The 22,264-nt window shown below is 32.1% G+C and overlaps 1 protein-coding gene across 1 annotated transcript; it reads right to left on the bottom strand.

The window, feature by feature from the left end:
- Window positions 1-904: 904 nt before the first annotated feature.
- On the bottom strand, window positions 905-20,122 carry LOC124529973 (probable cytochrome P450 9f2). The gene is made up of 10 exons (XM_047103938.1): window positions 19,878-20,122; window positions 12,803-12,966; window positions 12,423-12,539; window positions 5,940-6,145; window positions 5,137-5,272; window positions 3,449-3,529; window positions 2,766-2,984; window positions 2,455-2,552; window positions 1,778-1,946; window positions 905-1,234 (listed from the first exon to the last, which is right to left on the bottom strand). Exons 1-10 carry the CDS (start codon window positions 20,084-20,086, stop codon window positions 1,068-1,070), a joined length of 1,566 nt encoding a protein of 521 aa, XP_046959894.1. The 5' UTR covers window positions 20,087-20,122; the 3' UTR covers window positions 905-1,067.
- Window positions 20,123-22,264: the final 2,142 nt, after the last annotated feature.

The following is a 22,264-nucleotide window of genomic DNA, read 5'->3' as shown; positions in this document are numbered from 1 at the left end:
ATCATATAGATAGATATACTTTGTTATTATCTTTCTGTAATTCTTAAGCCATAGTAATAAGCTATTATATATAAGTAAAGAATATTATTCTATATGGGTCAGGTAACATGAATCCTAAGCAAAGATTGCGAACATTAAGGTATAAATTTAAAGAAATTAAGATATTGACTGTTGCTTCTCAATACATTTTTTCTAATGTTTTGTATGTACGGAAAAATATTAATGTTTTTGTGAGAAAATGTGATTCTCATAACATTGGTACAAGGAACAAACACAATCTTGTTACTCCTGTTACTCGACTGCATAGAGTCAGTAACTATTTTGTGGGGCAATGTATACGCTTCTACAACAGGATCCCAGAAACCGTTCAAAATGCTTCTCTTGCCAAATTTAAAAAAATGTTAAGGAACGCTTGTGTGCAAAAGGTTACTACACAATTAGCGAGTTTATGTTTGATAGCACACATTGGGAATGAAACGATCGCCTCCTGGCTATTTCTAATCATATACTACTATGTATCTTATTAATTTGACAAAAAAAAAAATAACAAAAAAAAGACCCGCTGAGTTTCTTTCGCCGGTTCTTCTCGGGTCAGGGTGTTCCTTTTTCCGAACCGGTGGTAGTGTTTATTTGACAATCAATAAGTAAGTGTAATGCTTCTATATTGAATAAAGGAATTTGAGTTTGAACTTAAAACAAGTACCTCTGAATTTCGTAAATGAAAATATCGTGAGGAAACCTTCATGAATTACTTGTCAATTTGCCACATGTGAATCTTCTAACAAACATTGAGGCAACAAGGTTGCCTTAGCTCCGCAGTCGAACTGCGATTAATCAAATGAAATACTTTTAAAATAAAACAATAATATTATACATTTTTTTATTGCATATTTGTAATAGGTCAATACAATATCCAACTTAATGAAATTGGAAACAAAAAGATAATTTTAGAAGATAAATCAAAAATAATGTTCATATATTAAATAAGTTTTAATTTTTAATCCTGAGTCTTCTAAAATACTCAGAGGATTATTAAACCTTTAACGTTGAAGTATCAAAGGAATCAATCATGTCCTAGCGTCTAGTTTCACCCAGGAACCACCTTTCGGTTTAATATTAAATTCATGAGGTTGCAACTCAATGGGATCGGTGGTCTTCGAGCATTTCAATACCTTGAAGTTCAGTATGAGGTGGTACATCAAGACCTTTAACTCTAGCAAAGCGAATCTAGAACCTGGAATAAAAACAATTTTTTAATTACCTAATAAGTACCTAAGCCATTTTTGGACAAAAGCGATCAATATTTTCTAAGGCCATTTCTTCACATCGTACACATAACGGAGTGTGCTGTATGATTGAGTAATAATATTTTAACTTAGAAACAGTATTATCTATAACAAAGTCGAGATGGGCAAGTGGTTAGGACGGGTGCATCTTAAACGATGGTTGCGGGCTTAAACCCAGGCAAGCACCATTGAATATTTATATGCTTAATTTGTGTTTATTATTAATTTAATGCTTGGCGATGAAGGAAAACCTGCAATTGTCTAATTTAATAGAAATTCTGCCACATGTGTATCCCACCAACCCGCTTTGGAATAACGTGGTGGAATATGTTCCAAATCTTCTCCTCGAAGATAGAGGAGGCCTTAGCCCAGCAGTGGGAAATTTGCAGGCTGTTGTTGTAATTAGAAACCATATGAATTGTTGTCAAAATACAAAATGATATACATTCAGAACATTAATTACTATAGACTTTTTATGAATTATTTCTTACCGATACAATTTCTGGGTCCCATTCCAAAAGGCATGTATGTAAATGGCTTGATTTTGTGTTTGTTCTCTTCAGAGAATCTTTCCGGGTCAAATTTCTCAGGATTTGGGTGATATTGTGGGTCCATGTGGATTGAGTTCACAAGATTGTAGACAATGTCTCCAGGTTTCAGCTGTGACCATTATTTGTATTAATACTTCTTAAATACGTAGAATTTGAGGGTTATTAAAGAATTTTCGTCGTTGCGATACTGGTTGTAAGTAAAGTTGCATAAAGTATTTTGTTGCGATGGCACCGTAAGATTACAAAATTTGTTAGATTACGTTCTGTCTCGTCAGATTGTAAACTGTCTAAACATTATGAACGGTGACATATGATTCGTAGCGCTTATAATAAATAAGACTAATCAGGAAGAGCTTGCGACAGTTAACAATTTGACAGTTTTCAATCTGACGAGACAGATTATAATCTAACGACTTTTGTAATCTTACGGTGACAAATACATTAGAACAAAGAGACATTTCAATTAAATTTAGAATATGGCAATATTCTGAAAAAAGTCTGAATCTCCTGCATTATAATCTGCCTAACTTCTTATTACTGGCAATTAATGTTTTATCATTTAAAATAAAAGAAAACCGCCGTTAGTATATGTATATATTAAGATGGAAAAGACTTACATGCACTGGCTTTGCGCCTTCCCTCGGCGGAGGCAACTCGTAATCTTTATTGCATACTCTATCCATTATAAGAGCAGCTGCCCACTTTCTAGAGGTTTCTATAATTCAATACATTTTACTGAGTCATACGTGTTCAAAATTTACCGTAGTTTCTTTACAACTTAAAAGGTGCATGTATGAGGTTATGAGTTAAAAGAGATTAGGAATATGTACTTACCGGAATCAAGGACATCATCAAGGATTTTTTCAGCCAAGTTTCTTACTATTCAAATCATTAGATAATTCTCGGTGAACTTATATTGCGTACTTACCGCTCAAAACGCAGTCAAGATATTTCAGAGCGTTTATATTTTCATACGTTAAATCTCCGTGTTCCTCTTTGAAGCTCCTGATCTCCTGGTATAATTTTTCTTGAACATCTGGGTTGAGAGCTAATTCGTGGACGCACATGACGAGGGCAGTAGCGGAACTCTCATATCCGGCGGCGAAGAAAATAAACACTTGACTGGCCAAATCCTTTTGGGTCCATTCTATACAAAAAAAATGTTATAATAAAATCAGTTAGTGCCATTCAAACTATGCTAGTTTAGTTTGCCTGGATTATACCATTCATGATTTTTAATCAACTCAGACTACACAATATGAAAATGAAATATTTTGTACTACTATCAATTCGAAACAAAGGGCAAGCTAGCGTTTTTAATGTTTCTCATAGCGGAATTGTCAATACTAATAAAATTTGTCTCACGAATAAATCATATAAAAAAAACTCACTCAAATAGCTAGCCATAAACTATTTACGAGTAAAATTATATTATAATGATTAGTTGTAAATTATAACCCATATATATATAAAGGTTAGCAATGGGTAAATATCTACTGAACGTTAGTCAAAAAAATAAGGATGTTTTTTTCCATTATGAGATAAAACTTCTACGGTTGTTTTCATAAATGATTTACAACAAAACGAAGACGTAATTAAAACGCGACTCACGCCTTTGTTGAGTTTTAGGCTTAAAGGTGTTCTCTGTGGGTGAAAAATTGTCGTTCCCTTCATTTTCGGATTTTAATAAACCTGAAACAAAAATGAACTGAAAATAAACTTTGTTACGTAAAAACATAACAATTTTCTTTATGAGAGAGATGTAAGCATTATAGCAATTGGGGTCATTATGATTATGATATTGTATTTACCATTGATTGATTATACTTGCGGAGAATTTTCTCAATCCTCACAATTTCGTACTATATCAGATACCAATTTCAGTTCAATTGTAATTTCATTGGACAATTACCATGACATTATGCATTAATCGGCTTATGACAAGTTCACTAAACAATCTATATGTGTAATTAATATTGGTGTATAATTATATTGTAGCTATAACATTTTTGAGAAAATCCGGCAAACGTACTACCAATGTTAAGACAATCAGTTGACGGGCGTAGAAGTTGATGTCTTTTGGTGCCAAACATTGGCTAAATCCCCACCAAAAACATTAAATGTAAAAAAATGCCAAGTCTCTCCATGCAGTCTTTCAATCGTAAAAAGTTTTGAGATCTCCCAATATCGCAACAATATTTTTTTAGTTTCGAAATGGTTTTTCATAGATAGATGGAAAAATAATTGGAAATTATCGAATTTTTTTAAAGTACTACTTAGACTGCGCTCTGTAACGAAACCATAGCGCGATTCAAACAGGTACAACGCCACTTATCGAGCGCGCATACAATATTTATCGCAATATAAAGGAGTTTTAACTTTATTAATTTAATGAATTATGAACTTTATGTAATAATTTGTATTAATTGTAGTCTATGTGTTACATTTATATTATTCTTTTTATTCTATGTATGTATTCATCAAATTGAATACTTTAACAACGAACAAAGTAAACAATGCAGTCAGGAACAATACACAATGTTACTGCCAAAGCGTAAATATAAAATTGTTGTCTACTGTATATTATTTCTTAATGTTTTTATAATTTTTCCTTTATATGTGACTAATTACCTATCTTGGTGCAAAATTTGAAGTTTCTAAGTCTGCTAGAAGTACCTTAGATTTTTAATACTTGGTCAATGAGTCAGTGAGTGACAAAATGGTGTAACTTTAATCGACCGTAACTCCTAAACTATTAATTCAATTGGCATGTAATTTCGAACTTAAGCTTATTCTAATGCCTACTATTATTCAGCGAAAATCTAAACTCCTAGCTTTGTCCACGTCTAAGGTATAGAGGGGGCGAAACAACCGCGAATTGCTTCGAGAAAAGATGGTACGGCCGTGCCCGTTTTGCTCGAGACTTGGCTGGGGCAAAGCCATGTCTTGAGCAAAACGGGTATGTAACCGTCTTCATGAAAAATACATAAATTTGTCATTTCGTGATTATACAAATATGCTGATATATTAAATGATAGTTTTCACAGTATTAGTCGTTAAGAGTTAGGCATAAACGTTCTTCCTTGCAGTCATATCAAATTTCAACAAATTTAGTTTTGCCGTAATAATGTCTTACACAGACATACAGAGAAATAAATTTACTTTAAATAACAATAGTTACGATTTTGAAATGTCATTCTGATATCAAATTTAAAATGTTTTATTAAAAAAAAAAGGAATTCTCGGTGCTTTTGGAGTAAATATAAACAAACGAATAAATTTAATTAAAAATAATATACCTTTGGAAGCTTCCATTAATAGTTGAATCATATCCGGCCTCTCGATTTTATTTTTCTCTCTGTGTTCCATTGTGCTGGTCACCAGATTTCTAAAGAAATTTGAGGTTTTCGCGGGGAATATTTGCAAGCCCAATTTCTATGGAACGAAATATATTAAACGTTAATAAATTCATGAAAATATTAATTCTATTAATGTGTGTAAAACATGAAATAAAACATTAAATGCAATTTTCTATCCATGGCAGGCTAGTGCGGGCCGGACATATTATACGAGTAATTTATAGAGTACGAGTGCATCCCAAATATCTTCCCCTACTCTCATAATTTGATGGGACGGAAAATCTGACGTGAATGGAAAGTGAGGCATGCCGATTTATGTACTGTCTAAAACTTTGCTGGTAGGGTTTTGTGCAAACCCGTCTGGGAAGGTACCATCCACTCATCAGATATTCCAAACAACAGCACTCAGTATTGTTGTGTTCCGGTTTGAATTTTGAGTGAGTCAGTGTAACAGGCACAAGATACATAACAATTTAGTTAGTTGTTGGTTTTCCGAGGTTGTTGGTGCATTCTCAAATGTCATAATCCGACGGAATCGCAAATCCTACACCATCGAAAAGTGTGCAGGGGCAAGATTTATATGCTTTCTCAAGAACGCTAATGTAAAGACTTTCAATTATCAGAATCGGAGTTGCTATGGTTAATATTTAGACACAAACACCCCATATGTTTTCACCCCGACCTAGAGTTACATATATAACAATCAAGCAGAATCTGCACAAATCTGTAAGCAAAATAATTACCTTGAAAAGATTAGGAAATGCAGTCGACATGAAGAATATGAATTTTTGCTTGATATTAAAATGGAATAAATCTTGACCGGTCTTATAGAATTCATTGTCTTTATCCTTTACGGAGTTCACTTGTAGACCAAATGCAGCTGATGCTATGACGTCATTAGTATACCGGCGTATCAGATCTTCCACATCGATGACTTCATTAAGATGACCTGAAAGAATAGGATGGAGATAGTTTAATGGTTACATTATGGTCATAATAAACTTCATCTTTTGAAGACATGTTTTTAAAATACATATTGTAGTTACAAATTTAGAAAATTATAAGAACATTTTGGTGTATAATTTTAAGATATTAACGAAGCTTAATTTGCGTGATTTAACAAGGAGGAATAAAGGCAGCAAAAAAATAATTTGACGTTGAGGAGTGCGTTTGTGAGTTCATAAAACTATACAGTTAGAAAAATGACTTCAAAAACTGAATATCTTTTTATTAATTTACAAAATCAATGTTTTATACAATTTTTTTCCTCTTGAAAACTTCTACCTGACTTTAAAAGTATCATTTTACAATATAAAATTTAAAGTAAAGGTATTACTTGGTGGCAGTGCATTGAGCAAGCCTATCTGTGTCCACCTACTTATCAGATATTTCAACAACAACAACAGCCTGTAAATTCCCACTGCTGGGCTAAAGGCCTCCTCTCTTTATGAGGTGAAGGTTTGGAACATATTCCACCACGCTGTTCCAATGCGGGTTGGCGCAAATCAGATATTTCGTCAAGTTGTAATACTTGGTATGGTTTGTTGGTTTGAAAGGTTGAATGAGTCACTGTAAGTAAAGGCACAAGGGACAAAACATCTTAACTCCCAAGGCTAGTGGTACATTATATGATAATATTTTATATTAAATTCGTTCAGCTCCAAAAGCATCAACGTGGTGTTGACCGATTTACCATAGATCTGTTTAATGCGGAACCATTTTATATAAATAAATCGTTTGTTTATATTGTGGCTTATCATCAACTTTTTATATGACATTAATCAAATATTTATTTAAAAAATAACACCGACTTCAAAGTGATCACTAAAAGTAATAAAATAATTTGATTTAAACACGTATTATTGAAATCGGCCGATCGTATATAAATATTTCTACATTTTGTTTTTCACTCAAAATCGTCCGACTTCAATAATACGTTTTTAAATCAAATTATTTTATTACTTTTAGTGATCACTTTGAAGTCGGTGTTATTTTTTTAAAAAAATTGTTTATTTTACTCTTTTTAGTGTTATTTTCTCAAAATAGAAATTAAAAGTACTTACGTAACAAATGGTTATTTGTTGATTTTTTCAAATAGCGCTGAACCTATTTCAATAAAACTTATATCTGGAGCATGATATACTAAACAATAACATAACAAAAGAAATGTTTAGTGAACCTGTACTTCTCTTCATAAAAGCTACGAAGAGGAGTATAAATCCATATTTTAATGTTCAAAGAACTATTTCCTAACTCCTAGTAATTGAGGACTTACACCTTTCATCATCAGCTCAGCAGTATAATATTATGATTGCCAGAAGCAAATGCCAATATAACTTCAGAAAATATGTAAACGGTACATGTGCCTATAAAATATGAGGGTTCCCCTCGAATTCTCCAGGATCCTATCATCAGAACCTGTTCTAATTAATATGGGACTAGAAGGTGCCACCTTTCTGACAAAAAAAGAATTTTTAAAATCGGTCCACGCGTCTTTGAGATATCGGAGAACATACATAAAAAAAAAGATTCCGACGAATTGATAAACCTCCTCCTTTTTTGAAGTCGGTTAAAAAATGTGTTGTAAGTAAGAAAATATTTTTTTGGACTTCAATCATAATCGTGAGAAAAAGAAATCTGTAACTGAAATTCGAAACGAAAAATATTTAATAGCTAACACGCTATAAACAAATTGTTTGTAAAACAAATTTTTATTTCACAAAGTTTGCAGGAATTAACAAAAAACAATACGCTATCAGCTCCCGCGAGGATCGAGTAATAAATTACAGTAGTATTGTATAATTTTGTCTCACTCAAACAATTATAATAAACCGAAATGTAGAGTAAGTTTCTTGCCGAGTCTTCTCAGTAGAATCTACATTGCGAATTAAATTTTATATAATCTTGTAGCACGAAGATTCAAAGTGATTGTAAGAAATGAATTAAGATTAATTTAATTTTAATGAAATCGTTGTTTTATAAATAAAAAAAAATCATTTTTAAGTGGTGTTTTTGATAAAATTATACCTTTTTAAAAAATATTATACTATTAATTAAAAATATAAATGAACTCGTATAAAATCGATTATCAATTAATTAACAATAATCGCTTTATATTAATACTAATTGTGTTCAATTGTGTGTTGTGCTCATATTATTATTATCAACAATACCCGTTACCTTTTATTCTTACGTTACTAATATTTACGATAAGAATTCGGTTGTGAATTTTTGAGATGGTTAATGGAAATTAAAAAACAACAATATGGAGTTTTCTGAAAATAATTCAGTTATAGACACTGAAACCCTCTACTCTATTATGAATGTGAAATCCGAACGTTGTGTTATTTGAAATTAAGTTTACCTCATCATCGTAATTGCGTAACAAACAAAGCCACGCCGAGTTTGATAACATTCGCACTCAAAATTTAATTGGATTTAAACGCCATTAAAAGTAAGTACGGGCTTTCAAAGCTCGTATAGATTTAGTGTGTAAAAACTTTCTGGGAAATTTGTCGTATGTAACATAATAACTTCACAGCCACGTGTCGTTTTGGATATTTTATAATTGTATTTTGTCTCAAAAATCTATATTAATATTAAAGATGTGAAAGTAACTCAGTCTGTCTGTGTTTCACGACCAAACCGGTAACCTAAATTTGATGAAACTTGTAATAAAACAAACTTGAACTGCAAGAGAGAATATAGGCTACTTTTTTGCCTAACATGATAATCAACACCGCTGAAGTCGTGGGCTACTACTAATCATAATTAAGTACACAACTTCTAAATATTGTTAAAATGTTATTACTCAACCATACAACTCAGTCCATTATGAAGTACTTAAGAAATGGCCTTAGAAGATATTGATCGCTTTTGTCCAAACTTGGCTTAGGTTTTATATAATTTCTTTTTTTATAGAAAGTAGCAAAGTGTTTTCTGACGATATTAGTTCTAATTGTTTACTTAAAAAAAACTTATAATGTACGCTAATATTGAGTTATTTGCGAGTCATTTGAACGGCAGTTGGCCGTGTGGCAATTCTCTTCTCAACGATGTACAGTCGGAGTAAGAAAAGGTTCGTCATCTTAAGATCTATTTTCGTGTGCGCAGTATGAGCGATAATCTGCTTTACCTATCAAAAATGACATATAGCTTCGCAATGATTTGATATTTAGATTCACGTTTTCTTACTCTGACTGTACATAGCCTTAATTCTTACAATGATGACTATTCCCAACGGATATCAGCGAAGATTGTTACATGGCATAAACAAAGGCAATCTTTGTACGCTGCTACTCGGCGATATTATCCGACACGACCGAAAAGTACTGTATTTTGTACAGTTATTGTGTGCAACATAGAACATCGTACAGGAAGGCATTACAACGGCATTAGCAAGAAAGAAGAACTGCACTCAATTTTCTGTCTTCGTATTTGAACAATATAATTCAGAGTTAAAAATAAGAAGATATCGTAAGTTAAAATAGGGATCCCATGGTGATCATATTTGGTCCAATTATATTTCTCATATATACAAATCACTTGCCTCAGTTTTAAATAATAATTAGCGACTATTTTTAGCAGATGATACTTATTTTATTTTTGTTCTGAAAATAATATACGACGTTGTAAACAAATCTCTCTCTAAAACACTACTTAATACTTTAAATAGACTTTTCCTGGAAAACATAAATGTAAGCTATAGGGCTGCCTAGCAAGCTTTATACCTAGTTTTTTTTGCTTCTGTTTAGTATAACTACCGTGTATTGCATATGCAATGAATAATAAATAAAGTTTCATAATAAAGAATTTACTTCATTACCTTACAAATAATATGACGTTTATTCATTACTAAAGGCTTTAGCTACAATTGTTCACATGTTACCAAGTTGAGAATTAGATTGAAATCTGCAGTATTTGTGTTAAAGAAAATTAGATTGTTAACTAGTTTGAGGGGTCTTTGTTATGAAATATTTTTCGACTCCCTCTATTCAAGTAGTGTATAAACTAGACTATAAAACTTTATAATATATAAAGTAAGACACACTTTACGAGTATATTGACTATAATAAAAATAGCTTGTTCGGAATATTAAGTTGCGTTTCAATATATACTTGAAAATGTGATTTTTGTTCTTAAAAATATGAAGGAATTTCCTGGAAATGATGGCAGGCTATACTAGAAACAAGCGTAAACTTGTTACCTCTGTTACCTGAGTACACAGGCATGGTAATTCTTTTGTAGGACAATGATGTGCTTTGATAACAGGATTTACAAACAGAAAGAAAAACGTTCTCCTGTTGTTCCATGTTCAAAAAGCGAATGTATGTTGTGTTAACATTATATAAATTGTTAAATAAATGGTACATTTTTGTCAATTCATATGCAAGTATAAATTATATTTAGAAAACAATTGTAGGAAAATGTGAATCATCGAAAGTGAAAGTTATTGAAATATTTAAAGAAAATCACCAAATAATTATGGATTAAAATAAATAGAAACATTGATTTCACAATATATCAATATTTTATTTTGTAAGTATGTAGAGATAATCCAGAAGTAATGATCCAACTAATGATCTTAAAAATCTACTGGTAAAAAGGACCATTACTCTGGAGTGATATATTAAAGTATTTCAATGTACCCATATGAAGGCGGGGCGGATCGCTAGTAATATTATGTAGTAACGATATGTATATTATAATGATGTATATCTAGAAGTAAGATTCGATGATCACATACAAACAAATTATTATTATTTTTTAATAATATTCTAACGAATGATCGTAAAGTTGGCGTTCAGTAAGTTTCGTTTTTGAATATGGTCTAATAAAAAGCCATTCTGATTTTGATGGTATAAATTTTACGAGATTAATAGATTATTGTGATGTGTTTGTTTTAAGAATTTTAATATAATTTAACAGAACTTCTTTTATTTATTAGATTTTATAAAAATATAGAAATCGCTATGTATACATATACTAGGAATGCATAAGGTTTAGAGATAATCTCTGTTAAGTTTTTCTTTGATTGAAATAATGATTTATTTCCGTTTTAATAGTTCTCGCTGTTTATAGAGAAATTTAATTCGAATGGCGTTAATCGCTGCCTTAATTCGTAATTACACGCACTTGTCAAGTAGACATATGCATTTGATATAATTTGTTAGTGAATGCAAGAATGAAATTATTACAAATAAATATGGGAATGTTTTTTTCTTAGATTTTCCTGGAACTGTTACAAACCCTGGGAATTAAAATTCTTTGATTATAATATTTCTACGACGAGGATATTTTATATTATATTTCTTGCAATCATACTATAATAAATGTCAATCCAATCAATTAAACCTAATTCAAATGCCAACTAAGTTGTCATTTTTTAATTAAGGAATAAAAGTTTGTTTAGCGGTTTTGTTCGTAATTTTTTTTGTCTCAGAAATATAAAATTAGTTCTTTTAAGTGTTTTGTCATAAATATGGAAGTTGTTTTATCGTTTTGAATTTTCACCCTCGCTTAATGGGGTTAGATATGGGAATAAAGTTTATTTATGGAAATTACATATTTTGTTGATAAAAAATATCTCTCAAAATTTCCGTAATCGTAAGTATTCATTTCGTTTCGCGAGATTAATTATTCGGCTCGCGAAAGAATAAAATCATTAGCGCTGTTAGAAAGAGTAACCAAGTCACCAATATATTTATATCATACCAATGCACTAACAATCTTGTGCAGTTACACTGGTTCATCCTTCAAACCGAAACTCAGGACCATTGTTATTTGACGGAAGAATATCTGATGAGGGTACAAAGCGTTTACATTCAATTTTGTCTTGTAAAATGGTACTTCAAGAGCCAACCATTTTTCAGAGGATATTTGTACAAAACATTGATTTTGTAAATGGACTCAATTCTTCTGCCCATTAATGAAGGTGTGTTAATAATTTTGTGTTTTTTTTGTAAGTATAGAGATGTATTTACCCAAAAGGCACATACATCAAAACCACACAAAAATAACAAAAAAAAAAAAATATTTTGTCGTATTTATTCTTAATCTTGCTACGCAAATTCAGATATCTTCTCAGCAAGAGTGTCGCTCATACTAATACATACATACATGTCGATAACTATTTCATAAAAAGGGTACTTTCTGAATTGAATAGATTTATATCTCTAAAAAGTATTTCATCAATATACACATAGATAACGATTGATAAAGATTACCTTTTAAGTATTCAATGATGTTAAAGCTGATTTCCGTCATAAAAGGCATCATTTTTCTCATCTTGGATCCAGTGAAGGCCGGGCTTAGAGTTGTTCTCATATCGTGCCATTTATCTCCTAAAAAAAATCAACATATATGATTCCTTTTTGAATCAAATAACTATTACTCAAGCCCTTTTTTTGTTATAGTCGTTTTAAAAAAAAATCAAAGCTGAGATATAGATTAGACAGTCGTCGGCGTCTTAATTAAATGTACAAGAATCTTTAACATCACAAACTTGCAAGGCCACGAATGTGGTTAAATACAATACCACAAAATACAAACACATGCATAATTATAATTCAATCACAAATTATTTAAATAATTATTTGTATTTTACCTTTCATCATAAGTAAGCTGCTTCCAAACAGGGGTTCATTTTCTTCAGTGAAGAATTCTTTGTGGTCAATGAAATGGTCGAAATCCTTGATCGTTATGGCTTTCATCAGCTCAGGGTCTCTTACTAGAATTATGGGCGATATGCCCTCGATAAAACCCACGTATCTGCGATCAGCAAGAAGTGACAATGAACAACAATTATTTAGTTGATATCGATCAATTTCAATGTCTACATCATAAAATCTTATTTAATAAATTTGTTTAATAGGAATCTTTTCTGATCCCGCTGTCATAGTTTTCTTTAGGGTTCAATAAAAAAAAACCTTTGTAAATATCCAAATAAATAAAATAAAAAGTCCTATATATTTTAATTAAGACTGACAAATGACATTTTTAATATGAAATGATGATAAATGTGGTATGAAGATTGAAGGTTATGAATTAAATGTTAATTTCAAGTCAGTCGATCACTGTTTGCATCTAAATTGTAAGTGATCATGAATATTTAAATTAAATTATTTTTGCGTAAAACATGAGCAAACAATTGCTATTAAAGACACGTGAACTAAGAATCAAGAATGTATCTCAGATTATAAATCTCGCTTGCTGGAATAACATTAGACACTCTATAGCTTGTTTTATGTTTGGTGTTGTAGTTATGTTTTGATATCTGGCTTGTCATAGAAGAATAAAGTTAGTTGTCAATGACGTGATGTCTTTAATTTACAACATGGTGACAGCGGTTTAAAAAAATATTAATAAATAATATTTAAAACGCGAGAAATGCGCTAAATATTTATTTATTATATAATTATTTGTTTTACAATATACATACAATATGGAACACGCGCGACCGCCATCTGAGTTAAATATGGTCGAAGTCGGGGGACCTGTCGGCCGAGCTGAGGTATGGAAAAAATGGAAGCAGCAATTTTTATTATTTTTGAAAGCTTCAGGAGTACATGCTGAGTCAATGACTGTTCAAGCTAGTTTATTGATTAATCTAATAGGTTCAGACGGATTTGATATATATCAAACTTTTACATTTGTTCAAGAACAAGACCGTGATGATGTCAACGTATTGTTAAAAAAGTTTGATAGCCATTTTGGTATTAAATCAAATGTCACATTGATGAGATACAAATTTTTCTCAAGAAACCAAGAAATAGGTGAATCCATTCATGAGTATGTCACAGCGCTGCGCCTTTTAAGTAAAAATTGTGAATTTTTGACATTAGAAGAAGATTTGATTAAAGATCGAATTGTATGCGGTATTCATCAAATTACGGTCAGAGATCGTTTACTGAGATGCGAAGAGTTAAATTTAGATAAAGCAATAAAGATTTGTGAGGCAGAAGAAATATCAAAAGAAAGTGAACTTCAAATGAGTAGCAAGAATGGTGTCGGGAGTACTGCATACGTCGATGGCGTGAAAGTGAGGGGTCGTGGCCAAGATGTAGTACCAGAATGGAGAGCTCAAGCGTGGATTAGTAAGGCTACAGGCACTTCAATTCAAGGACGTAAAAATATTAATGCTGGTAAAAGTCGCTGTTCAAGGTGTGGTTTTACACAATGTGGTATAAACGGCGATTGTCCGGCTCTACATCTTCGGTGTTTTTCATGTGGTAATCAAGGACATGTTGCACGAATGTGCAAGTCGTATCGTTTTTCAAATATATCTGCTCAGAATAAGGTCAATCAAGTATATGAAATTGAAGATGACAATAATGTTAGTAATAGTAATTCTGTTGATAATAATTTTTTAATTTCTGTAGTTGAAAATATAAAAAATACTTCAGAGGACTGGAGTCAGGAACTTATCTCTGTAAACGGAAAGGAAATTTTTAAGTTGGATACAGGTGCTGATTATAACGTAATGTCTTATCGTAGATTTAAAGAGTTAGGTTTTAATGATAATATTATAATTAAAAAACAAATACCTTTAGTGTCATATACACGTAACACGATACCGATAAAAGGAATTTGTTTTCTGCCTTGGTCTTATAAAAATGTGACTTATAAATTAAAGTTTGCGATAGCTGACATGGAATGTAATAGTGTGCTAGGTCAAAAATCATGTGTGGTTCTAGGCTTAGTTAAACGTATACGAGCTATTGAAATATCAAATTATAATGATGTTTTTGAAGGATTGGGATGTTTACCGGGGAAATATCATATAGTCGTTGATCAATCCGTTTCACCGGTCATATCGGCATCCAGAAAAATTCCTCATGGCTTACAGAATCGATTAAAAGAGGAGTTAGAAAAAATGATACAGTTAGGTGTTATTAGGAAAGTTGCAAATCCTACACAATGGGTTCATCCATTGGTACTTGTAGCAAAGAAAAATAATGGCATTCGTGTTTGCTTAGATTCACGTGAGCTGAACAAAGCAGTACAACGTTCTCATTTCCAACTTCCGACTGTATCCGAATTGGCATCCAAGCTGCACGGTGCGCGGTTTTATTCTGTGTTAGATGCTACCGCTGGTTTTTGGACTGTGGCGTTGGATGACGAGAGTACAGACTTGTGCACATTTAGCACCCCTTTTGGTAGGTACCAATTTCTTCGTCTTCCATTTGGTATCAACTGTGCCTCAGAAGTTTTTCATGGTAAGTTAAGACAATTTTTAGAAGATCTAGATGGTGTAGAAAGTTATATTGACGATGTAATTGTTTGGGGTGAAACAAAAGAGATTCACGATAAGCGTTTAAAAGCACTATTAGAGAGAGCTAGAGAAATTAATTTAAAGATTAATAGGGATAAATGTAAATTTTGTGTGGAAGAAGTTAAATATTTAGGACATGTTTTTAATGCCAAGGGTATTAGTCCGGATAGTGATAAAATCAAAGCAATTAAAGAAATGCAAACACCGAAAGATAGAAAAGATTTAGAAAGATTCTTAGGTGCAGTTAATTATTTATCTAAATTTATTCCTAATCATTCAGAGATAGCTATTCCTCTGACAAATCTTTTAAAAAAAGATAATCAGTGGCGCTGGGAAGAAAGCGAACGTATAGCATTTGATCGATTAAAAGAGGCAGTCACGAGCGCAGGTGTTTTGGCGCTTTATGACCCACGTCAGCCCGTTGTAATGTCAGTAGACGCGTCATGTAATGCGTTAGGAGCTGTACTACTGCAGGGTGGTCGCCCTGTGGAGTATGCATCTCGAACCCTTACTGACGCACAAATAAGGTATGCACAAATCGAAAAAGAAATGTTGGCGATCGTTTTCACATGTGAGCGATTTCATCAATATGTTTATGGTCAAAAAGACGTAGTTGTAGAATCTGATCATAAACCATTAGAAAGTATTTTTAAAAAACCTTTAATGTCTGTTCCAGCGAGATTACAACGTATGCTGTTAAGAATTAAAAGTTATGATTTAGTTGTTACGTACGTTCCAGGAAAGTATATGTATATTGCTGACATGTTGTCCCGAGCAGCACTGCCTGATCGGTATAGTGATGAAGTGCATAGTAATATTGTATATCAATTACAAATGATAATTGGAAATATACCGATGTCTAATGACAAGTTAAGCTTAGTAAAAAGGGAAACTAAAAAAGATAACGAGTCGCAAATATTATTAAATTACATAAATTCGGGTTGGCCAAGTCATAAATGTAATGTTTCTAATGAGGTAAAATCATATTGGTCAATAAAAGATGAATTATATGCCGTAGATGGAGTTTTGTTTAGGGATAACGTTGTACTTGTTCCGAAAGCATTGAGGAATGATATGTTAAAGATTGTTCACGAGGGACATTTAGGCATTGATCGTTGTAAAAGGAGAGCAAGGCAAGTGATTTTTTGGCCCAGTATGTCCCGTGATATTGAGGAGTATGTAAGGCGATGTCGTACGTGTCAAGAACATACAAACGCACCTTCAAAAGAACCAATGCTACCAATAGAAATACCTGCACTGCCTTGGGCTAAAGTAGGGTCAGACATTTTTGAATTTCGTAAAAAATATTATCTTATTGTAACAGATTATTATTCTAACTTTGTAGAAGTTTGTAAATTGAATAATATCACATCTGGTTTAATTATAGAAAATATGAAGGACATATTTTCGAGACACGGTATTCCTACGGTTTTGATAACTGACAATGGCACGCAGTATGCTAGTCGAGAATTTAAAAAGTTTGCTGTTGAATGGGGATTTGATCATGTTACATCTTCTCCGAATTATGCACAATCTAATGGTAAAAGTGAACGCGCGGTACAAACTATTAAAAATATCTTAAAAAAATCTATCTCGAGTAAAGAAGATTTTTCGTTAGCCCTTCTTAATTACAGAAATACTCCTAGAGATGGCCTGAGTTCTCCAGCTCAGTTACTAATGGGTCGAACATTACGATGTAAATTACCTGTACATCCTAATGTATTAAAACCAAAGCCTATTGATCCAGCTGAATATAATACTATGATTAAGAAACAAAACAAAGCTAAGATGTATTATGATAGACATTGCAAAACTCTACCGATTTTAAAAGAAGGTGTCCCTGTAATTTGTATTGATGGAAAATATAGGAGTAGGGCTAAGGTAGTCGGTCCTACCAATGCTCCTAGATCATACATTGTACAAAATGATATCGGCCGTAAGTTTAGACGAAATCGTCGTCATTTGATAAAATGTAAGTCTAATGAAAACTCTGATAATGACAACAGTTTTGAAGCGTTTAGTGACGCTAACGAGGATGTAAGTTCATCAGAAGATTTGCCTTTACTTAAAGATGTAGATATTTCAAAAGATAATGTAAGCATTGCAAAACCTACATCCCCGAGGCCTTTTCGTAGAGCCAAAGAAGTAGCAAAGCAACGTATAGCTCAGAATATATTTAAATAGTTTCTTTATATTAAGAAATATGTTGTGTGATATTTGTCTTTTTTATTTTTTTTAAAGGGGAAGTGTTTGGTTATGTTAGTTACTTTAGTACTTATTTTGTGTTTTGTTTATTAGTTGTTATTTTGTGTGAATAACATGTTTGTTCAAGTTTAATTTTAATACTTATTAAAAGGGGAAGATGTTGTAGTTATGTTTTGATATCTGGCTTGTCATAGAAGAATAAAGTTAGTTGTCAATGACGTGATGTCTTTAATTTACAACATTTGGGTTTATTTAAAACAACAACATCAACAGCCTTTTTAAATTTCACACTGCTGGGCTAAGGCCTCCTCTCCACTTGAGGATAAGGTTTGGAACATATTCCACCACGCTGTTCTAATGCGGGTTGGTGGGTTTATTTAAAACTAAGAAAGCTGATAGGTTTACTTAACAGTATCGGTACTAGGGTCAAGGAACATATAGGAGTTAACAATATCTGTTGAATCCCTATTTTGTAGACGATCTCACTACACAGTGAAAATAAATAATTTGTACGATACATCATATAACAAATGAGGTCACAACAAATGTATTGATGGTTAATTTATATGATTTTTAAGTAGGTGAGTGACATATAGCAGCAAAAGTATAACCTAAGCCTGTCGAGATAGAACGAATAACTAAAGCTGTGCTAATAGGTCCATAGGTAAGCATTGCAAGCAGGAGTTTCTTGTACCAATATACGAAGGAAGCGCACCCGCAAGGTATCATACAATGCAAAGATGTACATCGTATGGGATGGATTTCAAATTGCTCACTTCTAATTAGGTCGACTTAATGGGTAAATTGACAAAAATATTATTTCAAGTCAATGGGTAAATAGATGAAAACATTATTTCATTTTAAGTCAAATTCGGAGTCAGTACGTTCTTTCAGGATTTTCACTTTTTGATGAGTTACTTTGTATTATGTTGTGAAAGTTATTTCATTTATTTATTATCTAAGCCCAGCATAATGTAATTTACAATATTCTATGTACGGCAATATTGTGGCTGAATTTTGCTGATAATTGCAGAGATATGTAATAGCACGTATATAGTTTAAATTATACCCGATTTTAGAGCAGCCTATCTGAATTGAATGCGTGTATTAAATTTCGTGCCCGTTCTGGCTTTTGACGACTTTGCTCGTCGCTAGCCTATCTTGGGTGAAGCAGCTATATTAGATCGTAATACCATAATAAAATGACTTTAAAAAATTCTTATTTTTACCGTTAACCGTTTAGGAGATATCTCGTTAGGAGTCAGGCCTAAATGCAGGAGACATTTAGTACAGGCTAATTGAATATATATACAAAATTTCAGGTATAACTTTTATACATTGAGGAGTTCCTACGTCTGGAGCAATTTCTCGATATAATCAGTTGATGATTGTCATCAATATATATTGCCAATGGAAAAATATTGCCAGGGGTACAATTTCAGATCTTCTTGCAAGATTTGCCCTAAAAAACTTAGTGACAATAGACACATTTTAAATTCAAGAGGAGTTATTAAAAATGGTATAAAATAAATAATAATTTTAGATAACTTCATCCGCTTGACAATGAAATTACTATTATTATATGATTAATTCCAACAATATAAGATCATATAATTTTATTTTTAACGTTCAATATCAAAGTTCACGAGAAGTTAAGTGATATTAATCGTACACGTTCTACATATTAATTTGTTAAAATTTCAGTCATTAGTTTTTAATAAAATTATTTAAATTATAAATATCATCACTACATAGTACAGAACAAAGTCGCTTCTCGCTGTCTGTCTGTCCCTGTGTATGCTTTTATCTTTAAAACTACACAAATGATTTTAATGTTTTTTTTTGATAGACAATCATTGAAGACGAAGGTTTATGTGTACGACACATAAATATTGTAGAGAAACACTGATAATTTTAGAGGTCTAAAATCTAATGCTATGTCTTAAATAATCACATTTTTCGCCTACTATGTTATGCCACCAAAACAACAATACTTTGTTTCAATTTGAAGATCGAGTGAGCCAGTGAAAAAAACATACTCGAGGGACATAACGACGACGATATAAGGAATGATTAATACATAAGAATTCTATATAAGTAAAATAATAAAATTTATCCAATTAATTAATCATAAAACTTCAGTATATAAAAACAGTATATGATTTTGGCATATTGTGATTATTTTATTTAAAAAAAAACTCACTTTTCATCTGGAAAAGCTTTGTACACGGCGTCCAGGTCATCCAGTATATGACGGTAAAGGAAGGTACTTTTAAATATATTTCCAAATATCGGGACTCCAGCTACATATTTGATACCTTTTTCTTCGAAATATCTATGTATCCATTTATGTCTATATATGAAATAACCAGCCAAACTTGTTAGAAGGAATATGACAATTTCTACGATCATTTTGTTTGAATAACGAACTCGGACTAATAGAGTGATACCTTGCGTTGTTGTAGCGTAGATAGATAACTGCGTAGTGAGTTGTGTGAGTCATGAGCGTAGAGCGATATGACTGCTTTGTTTATAACAATTATTTAGCAAATAATAAAATAAAAACTTTTAAAATATTTCAAAATAGTCATTAGATGTCTTTATTTTTTTTAGGGCATATTTGGCAAATGTGCTGGAAGTTCATCCGATGAAGTGACTACATTTATAATTGAACATCTGCAACACCTCGGATCTTGCGCGTTTGTTTAAGGAAATGGTGGGTTCTTGAATGTTCTATCAGTTCGGAGAAAATGAAAAATATGCCTTAAAAATGGCGTTGTATGCATTTAGGACAACTAAGTGGTGCGGATGAAACTGGGAATTCTGATGTCCGACACTGACAGCACGGCCCCAGAGTCACATCCTATCTTTTAAACCTCGGCCGCTGATGCCACGAGAGGGCTGAGACAAAACCTTCGTGGTCTCTGCCGAGTGGGGCTGGGCCTTTCCTGTTCCGTTGTCTCCGTCTGAACCATGAAGATCTCGGACGAAAGCATATTATATATCTCAGATTATGATCATCAGATTATAGATCTTTGATTTAAACGCATTTCTCTATGTTCAGTTCTACGGATTGTTCTAAATTATACCTCAGGTCTCCTATCTGAAAAAAGAGTCTGAAAAGATATTTAGCTCGATAAATCCAAGACCAAGGCTAGCTCCTCTATCTCAAGGTGAAATTAAATGGTGTTAAATTACAAATCAGTTCTCTGATGATGCAAAAGTCCACAGCGAAGGCGGAAAATTTTTCAAATTCTCCCGATTCGAAGAACAACCTGAATATACCTGTTTCATATTGTTACTGGCAATACACACAATGACGATAAATGAAATTAATTAAAAGTATTATTAAAACAGATGAGACCATGACAGTAGTTTGTACAACTTATATAAGATCATAATATAAATAAGCGAAATTTTAAATAAAATAAAATTGGAATTTTTTGACATGTCCATAACTTGTTTATTTTCGGGGTTTTTTTTTTCAGTTTTGGACAGTATCATGAACAATCGCTTATGAATTAATGTCAAGCCAAAAGTGTTATTCAATTGTAGGTAATCAATGTATTTCGGACCCACTGTTACAACGTTCAACTGGTGACTTTAAACGTAATTACGTTATTTATTTTGTTTTCGTCTGTATGTAGTTAGGTTGAGTGCATTATGAGACATGTATTTAATATTTTAATCGATGATAATTTCCTCTGTTTTTTTTCTGTGTTTATTTTTTATTGCTGGAAAGATGATAGGATCACTAGACTTGTTTGCATTTTTTTAGGATTGGTCATATTGTAATCAAATTTTTATTTAATAAACCTATGTTTAATTAATGTAACTGTTTTCACAAACTTTATATGTTAGTGTTCTACACACTAGGTTATAGTGGGATGTTATACGATGTAGGTACACGCTTTAACAAAAAACAGCTTAGGATGTGATTTTCACATTGGAATGATCCTTCCTTTAGGACACTCAAACTTAAATGGTCGGACATAGTATAGAAAGGGAGCATACTGCACCTAAATTTTAATTAAACTTTTGACTGTAATGTTTACAAATAAACTAATAACTATTAACTCTATTGACTAACTTTATGCGCGGAATATCAAAAAATATGTACGCTTAAATATATATCTAATCATTTTTAACCAGTAGCCTAAGAAAAAAGATCTGTTTCTAACTTATAAATTACGAACTTACCACTACAAATTTTCAACCCTTATTTCAGCATCTTAGGTAAAAATATCAAAATTACTTCCTTGTGTGTGTCTTCTCAATAAAACGACCCTACTCACCAAATTTCATGACCCTGACTTTAATAGCTTACGCTCGGCGACTGTGAATCAATCAGTCAGCCAAGACATGTTATTTTATAAGTATAGATACATAAGTAGCCAGTGTACCACAAACTCAATATAAGTTAGATAGGCTAGCAACATTATCTAAAGTTATTGTAGTCTATTGCGTACAGCGTAATATCTAAATATACATCGTGTATTTGTATATTATGATCTTAGATTTTAGTTACCTGTTCACATCGCGATACGTTAAATAAAGTTGAAAAAAGGAAGGGAAAGATAAAAGGAATGC

The sequence above is a fragment of the Vanessa cardui genome, chromosome 5 (genome assembly GCF_905220365.1).
Source record: "Vanessa cardui chromosome 5, ilVanCard2.1, whole genome shotgun sequence".
Classification (NCBI taxonomy): domain Eukaryota; kingdom Metazoa; phylum Arthropoda; class Insecta; order Lepidoptera; family Nymphalidae; genus Vanessa; species Vanessa cardui.
This window is presented reverse-complemented; position numbering and strand designations above follow the sequence as displayed.

Coding starts and splice junctions, on each gene's coding strand:
- LOC124529973 (XM_047103938.1), bottom strand. CDS start 20,086: ATGATCGTAGAAATTGTCATATTCCTTCTAACAAGTTTGGCTGGTTAT. Junction 5,273..5,939: donor CATTTCCTAATCTTTTCAAG/GTAATTATTTTG, acceptor TTCGTTCCATAG/AAATTGGGCTTGCAAATATT. Junction 3,530..5,136: donor ATTAATGGAAGCTTCCAAAG/GTATATTATTTT, acceptor TTTTTGTTTCAG/GTTTATTAAAATCCGAAAAT.